A 9,554-nucleotide genomic window follows, 5' to 3' on the forward strand; every position below is an offset into this window, starting at 1 on the left:
CCGGCATACTTATGCCAAGTCTGCCCATAAGGCATGAGTATGCCGAGTCCGGCATAATTTTGGTAATTCCTTCATAAGTTTATGCCGGGTCCGGCATACACGCAACCCAAACCTTGCCTTGCAATTTTCTTTTTTAATTTATGCTTGAGCGGGGGTTCGAACTCAGAACCTCATGATTTCTGCGTGAACGCTCAGTGTTGCAATGCGAAGGGCAAAAATTAAAGACCAGCAATATGAGGGGCATAATTTAAAGATCAAAAATATGAGGGGCAAAATTTAAAGACCACCCCAAAAGAAGGGCAATCCGCGCAAAAAAATGTAAAAAAATTTCGAAAGAATTCCGACATAGTTGTGTAAACTATAAAGTTTTACCATTTTACATGACTGGGGAAAAATCAACAATTGTCTTGAAAGGAGAATACGGTGAACAAAAGAAAAGGGTATTTAAACCTGTTAATCATTGAAACGAAGAAGTGATGGGTAAAATAATGGTGTAGTGAAGAAAGGGAAAAAAGAGGGCAAAGAGCAAAATGATATTGGAGTGCAAACATTATGGTTATATTTTGATTTTGACCTTTTCCTTAACAAAATGTATATTTTACATAAAAACATCTAAATTTAGTATTTTCTAACAAACAAACCTCGTCCTTCTTGGAATTAATGTCCATTTAAGAATTAAGAATTAAGCATTATTGAAACTAGGGATTAGTCCGAGTCTCCGATCTCAATAATTAGTCAGTTTGTTACCCACATTGGAAGCGACATATGAGTATATGACACATCTTTCCACTTGCTAATATAAGTAGTTAGCTAATACGCATCTTAATAAAATCAAAACGTTCTTTTTCTTGTTTAGAAACCTTAACATAAAGGCCACTTTTAATATCTATCATGATTCATGTAAAACTAAGTTTTAAAAACAGATTAATCAGACTGAGAAATTCCTAATGCCAAAATGAAAATGTGAAGACTTGAAAAGGTTAAAATGGCAGTTGAAGAAACATGTATAAACGCAGGATTTAAGTATGAGTTTCGAAAAATAGCCATTACTAGAAGAAGATTTGTTCATAAATAAAAAAGTTATATAATATATTCAATTCAATTTGAATTATAAACCCAAAAAGAAGAAGAAGTAAAGTTAATCAAATCTCTACAGCTCTAAATTTGTACTCGATTCCAGCTTGAACATGATATAAAGTTGTCCGACATTACGTTATTATATTATAATACGTTTTATATAAAATATAATATTAATTAACATTTGAGTCGATTTGTACGAGAGAGCTTTTGTATCAAGCATGCTAATTTTCTAGTAATATATCATTAGAAAGTATTTATTTTTTAAAGTACCACTAGGAGAAAAAGAATATTAACGTTCAACTGTCAACAAAAACTACAATTACTTAGAAACATATCGGGTGTCTTCGTGTTCATCCAATTTTCTCACGTTTCCTTGGTCAAAATTATTGAAAAATATTATTTTTTTAGTAAAACTAATTTCTTTAAGGTGAAGAAAATGACTTCCTAGTAAAAATAACGAAAACAAGTCAAAAAGTGATGTTCCACATTAATCGTGTCCTCCAACACAATTCATCTCCGCCTCCAGCCCTGTTAGCTCCCATCCCCACAAACCACTCCTACCCACCTCTCATAATATTTATCTAGATTATATACAAATGCTTATAATAATATTTTTTACTTACATACTGAACACAAATAAGTAAGTAGAAAACATTGTTCGTGAAAAACATTTTCCTCTCGTATTGAACACACCAGTAGTACTACCCTCTCCGTCTTAAATTGTTCGTCATAGTATCTCAAATTATTTATCATTTTAAAAGTTCAAGGCCCAATTAATTATTTCTTCCCCGTTTTTACCCTTAATAGAATGCTGCCATAATGAAGACAACACACAAATAAAGTAAATATTTATTAAAGACAAAATATAACTTAGACATAAATAATGATAAAATTAATCAAATATCCCTCTAATTAAAAATTCTTGAGGGCGCGTAAAAAAAAAAAAAAAAAAAAACTAGTACGTAATAAATAATTAGAGACGGAGGGTCCTAATTATTTAATAAAATAAAACAAAGAAGAGAAAAAGAATTAAAAAATTACTTATATAGAAGAGAGAGAAAAAGGGGCGAACTGGTTAGTGAGGAGCTGCTTGTCTCCTGTCATCTCTCTTCTCTCAAATGTCGACGAAACCCTAGTTGTTATCTCCGTCTCTCCACACACACACACACACAGAGTATTTATGTCCAATTTTATGGAGTTTTGAGCTTCGCTTCATTCATGTATAACTGATAATTGGTTCATATATCTATATATATATATACCCACACACGTATAGGTTTGAGGTGACGGAGATAGAGAAATGTATAGAGATCGAGGTGGTGGTTCATCGAGGTCGGAGATCGCGGGAGGACCGTTGGATCGGAAACGAATAAACGATGTGTTGGATAAGCACTTGGAAAAATCATCACCTTCCACATCTAGAGCCTCCTTAAAGGATAAGGCGGTTCCTTCTACCTCTAAATTGCATCATCATCATCAGCATCTTGATAACACGAAGAACAAGTGCTCTGATGGTTTGATGTTTTTTCCTTTTCTTCTTATTTGCTATATAACGATATTTTTTATAATTGAATGCTTTATATTTGATTTTAGCTGAAAACGGTTGATTATTCATTTTCCTCCTGTTAGTGGAATGTGGATCCGCTACGTGTTGCTTTAGCTTTAACGTATGTAGTCTTTAGAGCCTGTTTGGATTGGGTTTATTTTAGGTGCTTTTAAGCCAAAGTAGCTTTTATGCACTTTTGTAGTATTTGGGTAAGACAAAAAAAAGTGCTCTTAAGCACTTTGTTTTTAAGCCACAATAACAAAAATAAGTCAAAAGCCATAAGTTAGGATTCCTAAGTTATAAGCCCATCCAAACAGGCTCTTAGTTTGTATGACATTGTAAAGTGTTTGTCTTCGTGATTCATTTGGTGAAAAGCTAGAAAGATTATAAATAGGCCATAAGTTCGATGTTTTATTGAGGGTGAAGGTTGGCTCGAAAAAGTTGCTCCTGTGCATGAAACATGAAAAATCCCCTCTTTGAAGAAATGCAAGGAGCAGGGTACACCTGTATATCTCCACTCTGGCTCTAGCAGTCTAGCTGCATAGTTGGGCGGAGGGTTCATTTTATGCCGAGATAATATGTAGCTGTGGTCCGCTTGAGGAGATGTGATGTTGTCAAATTTTGTGATTTTCAGTTTGAATTCATTTGTGCGATGTAGAAAAAATGCCGGTAAGCATAAAACTCAATTTTGTTAGAGTAAATTGAAAAGTTGTTTTATGACTTGGCGAAGTCCTTTCCTGCTTAGATGGATATGTTTAGGGGCTTCTTTGGAACATTTTTAGTTATTTTAGATTATGCTTGTCTGGAAAGAGCATCGTGGAATTGGATCAGAAAAAAGATTATCAAGTTTCAAAGAGAATGGATGGACTAGTTGTGATCATATTTTCATTCTGCGATGTTCTTAGTCTGTCATCTCAAATTCGTTCTAGCTAATCGTTGAATTCTCACCCGGGTGAACGACAAAGTTCACAGGGAATATCCCTGTTGTTTTCCATTGTTATTCATGGCTTGTGATGTTTGTGGCATCCAGTCAGAAGCTCAGATTTGTCTACTGTCTCCATGAGTACGTGGAGCACTGTTACACATAGTTACATCCTAATGTTTACTTGCCTTTAGAGTAGAGAGAATATAGTAGCGTTATAGCTGGTAATAGACGTTGCTATATATTTGGTTGCAACGGACCTTTGGACTCGGATTGTTTCTGCATTACTATTATTTTTTTTTTACATCATCATTTAAGTACAATTTCTGTTGGTTCACATATTTTATTCTTATTTTCCTTTTGATAAATGGTTCATGATATTGGCTTTTGACAAGCTGTAAACTATTTTTCTGCAAGAAATTTTTAATATTATTTCAGCGATGACATACTAAATAGACATAAATTCTTTCATTTTGTCTCTTTTATATTTCGAACTAAATACGAGTGTATATCCAATATTGTGTCTTTTGCAGATGAATCTGAAACAGACAGTGAAGAGTCTGATGTTAGTGGTTCTGATGGGGAAGATACATCATGGATTTCTTGGTTTTGTAACCTGCGTGGAAATGAGTTCTTCTGTGAAGTTGATGATGAATACATTCAAGATGATTTTAATCTCTGTGGATTGAGCAGTCAAGTGCCATATTATGACTATGCACTTGACCTTATCCTTGATGTTGAATCCTCTCATGGTAATATGTTTGCTTGTTTAGAGTACTTCCTATATTGCAGAAGCTTCTTTCTGGTCTTATTATTTCAACTGAAGGATGTGGTATCTGATCTTCTGTGAAAAAAGGGAGGTCAAACTACAGGTTCTGCTAGTTTTGTAGAACTCATACTTCTTTTAACAATCTAGATGATGTTGATTCTCATGTTAAATGAAAATGTGGATACGTAGTCAGCGGTTCAGCTTTTTTTTTTTTTTTTTTTTTTGGGATTGGGGCGTGCATGTTCTCACTTGGATTAAGGCTACTTTCCCTTCATCAAATGTCTCTTTTTTGTTGCTTTTTTTGGGTAGGGGAGTGGGTTTTTGAGAGAGGTGGGGGGGGGGGGGGGGGGGGGGATGGATGCAATAGGCATGTAGTTGTTTTTCAACAAATCTTAGTGCCTTTAAAAATTGATACATGTGAATATGTAATACCCTCGGAATATCTTCTTTTACGTGATTTCACAAGCTTTCTAAAATGGACTTGGAATCTGCTTTAGGAAATAAAATCGAATTCTTGGCGTCTTTCCCCCTGCTTTCACAATGTTTTTGTTGTTTTCCCTTTGAAAATAAGTACCGGTTTGCTTTCTAAGTACATATGGTCTATCTTATGGCACCGAATATATAGTAAGCTCTCAAAATAGATGGCTAGTCTTTTTTTTTCCTTATCAAAAATAAAATAAAATAGATAGCTAGTCTTTTTCATGTTTGGATTTGTAACTTTTTCCTGCTTTGACTAGGTGATATGTTCACCGAGGAGCAGAATGAATTGGTTGAGTCAGCGGCAGAGATGTTGTATGGTTTGATCCATGTCCGGTACATTTTGACTAGCAAGGGAATGACTGCAATGGTGATCTCTTATGCTTAGCTGTTTCTGTGCTTTTGGGTTGTCTGGTTTCATTTTTTGTTCACTTCTCATGATATAAATTCTGGGAAAACCTCTTTTCAGTTAGAGAAGTACAAGAACTACGACTTTGGGAGATGTCCACGAGTTTATTGCTGTGGACAGCCTTGCCTTCCCGTTGGTCAGTCCGATATTCCACGTTCAAGTACAGTAAAAATATACTGTCCCAAATGTGAGGATATCTATTACCCCCGATCGAAGTACCAAGGCAGTATCCTTCATTTCTATCACCTTTTGAAGTTCCTTTTAGTTGATACTTTTCGTCTGTCATTTATGCAGTTCTTTTGTTTTGGATACAGCCTCTCGTAGAAATGTAGGGTAAGGTTGCGTATAGTAGACCCTTTTAGTCCGGCCCGTCCCCAGACTCCCCACATAGCAGGAGCTTAGTGGATCGGGCTGCCTTTTTTTTTTTTTTTCCCCCTTCTTCTGAAGCTATTCACAATTATGCTAAGTGGTTGAGCTGGGTGTATTTTTGTTCCCAAGTTTCTGCTCCTGTGATTCTTTTTAATATTTATAACCGTGTTGTCCGGGCCAAGCTTGCGCAAACCTCGACTAAATTCACGGGATACCTGCCACCTCCCTCCAGCAACAGGTACTAGGTAACTCTGTCCACCTAGGACTGATGGGAAGAGATCGCCTAGTGTTTTTGTCTCTGTTTATTTGAACCTGACCTCATGGTTCTTAACCCACTTCATTGACCACTAGGTCAAACCCTTTAGTTGCTCTGCTCTTGTGATTCTGCCTGTTCTTCAATTTTAAATTGCATGGAACATGTTGCACACTTTTCTGTGGTAGTTTGCTCTATAATCTTGAATACTAGCCGTTACTTTGCCATGTATTGAGCATCTCTATCCTATATTATGATTTCTTTAACGGCCCAAGATATCGATGGAGCTTACTTTGGAACAACGTTTCCACACCTCTTTTTGATGACTTATGGACACCTCAAGCCACAAAAACCAACACAGAATTATGTTCCCAGGGTATTTGGTTTCAAGCTCCACAAAACTTGACAGTGAAGTCCGTTGTGATATTGTGAAGATATTACATCTTTCTGCCACTAATGGTTCTTACCTGGCTATTATGTACAATTCATCATGGTAGATCCCCGGTACAAACTTGATTCATTGATCAAGAAGCAGCCAATCTGTCAAGTGAAATTCGTCTTCAAAATTTCGTCATGAAATACAAGAGCATCTGTAAGCTTATTTCTTTTCTAGTTAGCTAGGGAATTGGATTTATTCCTCGATGTAGTTCTTTGGTATCTGTTTGTCCTTTTCTGTTGGTGCTTCAGTACTGAATGCTACCATGTTTTCCAGCAGAGGCACTCATCTGGAGGATAGGTTAGGATACACCAAGGATTTGCTCCTTTTTGTAGGACCATTTCCAGATGTAATGTCGCATGACAGTACTAAAGTTTATTTGAATTTGATGTAATGATGATAAAAAATATAATTGTGATCGATAATTCTGAGGCATGAAGGTGCAAATTTGATGGTCACCATTGTTTAAATTGACATTTGACCTTAATTAAAAGGCACACTTAAACGACGTATTGAAAGTTTATCTTTTATCCAACCTTACTTTAATAATAACTCTATCTTGTATCCCTACTTTTTTGTTTGTAGTATTGTAAGTTTATTTTCAGATTTTCGGTGCATGGCATTATAAAACGACGAGAAAGGATACAATATTATTTTGGAAATAGTTTTTAGATGAATTTGACAAAAGAAATTGTGGATATTTGGAAAAGAATTTTTCTTTAGGGTGAGTTTGAATCGTTCTCTCTGTTTTTCAAATTTATATATAATATAAAGCTAGGCATAGACAATCTCATGTGGCACCTCTCTATGAACTCCATTGACATTTATCTTTTTTCTCCTTTTTTTGCTATTTTTCTCATTTTTTATTGCATCTTTTGGTTCATTTCTTCTACACTAACTTATGGACTAATAAAAGCCTCCTATAATAAATGTACAATTCGACCCACATAGCAGTAACTTTTGCAATAAAGCCACATAAAACTTCAATCAGCCCACGATCAAAAGCTACTAAATAAGCCTTAAATGGTACTTTAAATTTTCGGTTTTTTAAGCTTAAATTACATGTTATTATTGCTTCTCTTCAAAAAATCATTAACAACCATATGATAAGTAACACGAATTTAATCAATCCTAACCCAACCAATTTTATCATTCCTTTTACACCAGGTGAGTGTTTTGGCCTCTATGTTTCTATTTTTCTTTTTTTAATTTCTAGAACATTATATTGTTATATTTTATCATGGTTGTGATTTTTTTGCAGATTGAAAAAAGCTATGGGGATGCAATATTCCCTAACTTTGTTATACTATTGTTTTTTTGTGGATTATTATGATTTCTATTTGTGTTAATCTCATTTTCTTTCTTTTATGGCTACTATACTATTGTTTTGGCAGATTATCATGATTTCTATTTGCGTTAATCTCATTTTCTTTCTTTTATGGCTACAATACTATTGTTTTTGGCAGATTATCATGATTTCTATTTGCGTTATTCTCTTCTTCTTTCTTTTTTGATCTCCAATAGGTATGAACTTTCTTAAATTGAAAGAATGCATGTTTTTCCAAGTACTAAATTTTTTTATAGGAATTGTTTTCTATTTCTTTTTTTATACAATTTGTACTTCTCATCCCTATATCTTGTATTTTTATAGCTTGTGTAAGCATGCTTTTGTTGCTTAGCTATTAATTGCTAAGGTTGAATAATATATCAACGATAGTAAGTAAAAATGTTGTTTTATAATTAGCTTTACCAAATAATTTTACATCTTTTCAATGAACAAAATTAGTAAATGATAAAATTTTCAATTATCAAAAGGATTCTCAATGAAATTGAAGCTTGAAAATTCTGTTCTATTTTTCAATTCCCTCGCTATTTTGAATTCTCTCTCCTTTTTCAACGATGTCGTGTATTGAATTCATAGAAAAATGTTTTAGAAGAAATGAACATTTTTTCTAGATTTTATGAAATTTTAGTACAGTTAGGATAATCTTGAGGATGGAAAAGAGTAGCTTTAGAGTGAAACTGTTAGTTATAAAGAATGTCATGTTTCAGTGAAAGAAGAAGAAGAAAATGTAAATATTAAATTAGCGACGAAGCAAAAAAGAAAGAAGAAGAAGAGAAAGGAATAGGGGAAAAAAGGTAAAAGGAAGAAAAAGATAAGGCAAAAATTAATACAAAGAGATTTGGTTATGGGCTTTTCTTCCCTTTCCTTATTACTTTTGTAGTAGACATTATTGTAGATGCATTTTTCTTTTTAAAGGTTTTTGGAGAAATAACTAAAATGTAACTCTTGAAAGGTAGAGAAGAGAAGTTAAATGGATACTTAATATATTAGATGAACAAAGAAAAACTATATTTAAATTTTATAAGCATATCAACATAAGGAGATTAAAATCCGTAAAATAAAATGAACAAAGTAGTAAAGTAAAACTACGTTTAAACTATGTTACGTCTGTAAAGATTATATTATAATATAAAATTCATGTATTACTGGAAGATTAAAAAAGAATAATTGTTACAAAATTAAAGAAAAAAAACTTAGTGACAATAATCTAATTCATTAGAATTTGAAGACTAAAAAAGATTTAAATATTTTGAATATTCGTTATTAAAAAAATATTTTATAAATTCAATAAGAGTTTTATAATCGCGCGAAGCGCGAACCAATTCACTAGTTTTAAAAATAAGTTGAGCATTTTGAATGATTAAATTTGTAACTTTTCCAATTGGTTTGATGTAAAAAGATGAATTTATGTTTCTAACTTTTATGTTACTGATCTCCCAGTCAGTGGTGCTTATAGAATGTCAAAGTTGCAAATTGTGGTATAAATACCATAAAGAGAGAATATCTCTTGCTTATAACCTGTTTGGTCAAGTTGTTTTTTTTTTTTTTTTTTTTTTTATTGTGTAAATTTAGCTGTTTGGTCAAGCTTATTTTTCTCTAAAAGTATTTATTTTTTTCAAAAAGTGCTTATTTTAAAAAAATAAGTTGGTTGGTAAAGTTTTGGGGAGAAAATAAGTACTTTTGAAAAGTAATAGAAGCACTTTTATAGAAGTTAAAAAAAAGTAGCTTTTCCCTAAAAGTTTTTTTTTTTTAAAAAAAATACTTTTGAGAAAAATATATTTAAAAGCACTTTTTAAAAGTTTAACCAAACGTTAATTGCTGCTCAAAAGTATTTTTTAAATTAATTAGTCAAACATAAATTACTTTTCACAAAAAGCATTTTTAAAAAAAAAAAAAAATTAAAATAAGTTATTTTAGAAGTTTGGTCAAACAGACTACAGTAAACCTC

General features: G+C 32.9%; 1 protein-coding gene across 1 annotated transcript; it reads left to right on the plus strand.

Moving 5' to 3' along the window:
* Positions 1–2,125: 2,125 nt before the first annotated feature.
* LOC132645831 (putative casein kinase II subunit beta-4) lies at positions 2,126–6,686 on the plus strand. The gene is made up of 5 exons (XM_060363049.1): positions 2,126–2,594; positions 4,082–4,300; positions 5,055–5,164; positions 5,264–5,429; positions 6,101–6,686. The coding sequence occupies exons 1-5, from the start codon at positions 2,381–2,383 to the stop codon at positions 6,229–6,231; spliced, it is 840 nt and encodes a 279-aa protein (XP_060219032.1). The 5' UTR covers positions 2,126–2,380; the 3' UTR covers positions 6,232–6,686.
* Positions 6,687–9,554: the final 2,868 nt, after the last annotated feature.

Source organism: Lycium barbarum, chromosome 6 (genome assembly GCF_019175385.1).
Source record: "Lycium barbarum isolate Lr01 chromosome 6, ASM1917538v2, whole genome shotgun sequence".
Classification (NCBI taxonomy): Eukaryota; Viridiplantae; Streptophyta; class Magnoliopsida; order Solanales; family Solanaceae; genus Lycium; species Lycium barbarum.

What these genes read in the sequence shown, in the direction of transcription:
- LOC132645831 (XM_060363049.1), top strand. Translation starts at nt 2,381, where the DNA reads ATGTATAGAGATCGAGGTGGTGGTTCATCGAGGTCGGAGATCGCGGGA. An exon ending in TGATGTTGAATCCTCTCATG is followed by an intron (nt 4,301 to 5,054) that starts GTAATATGTTTG and finishes TGCTTTGACTAG; the next exon opens with GTGATATGTTCACCGAGGAG. An exon ending in GCAAGGGAATGACTGCAATG is followed by an intron (nt 5,165 to 5,263) that starts GTGATCTCTTAT and finishes ACCTCTTTTCAG; the next exon opens with TTAGAGAAGTACAAGAACTA.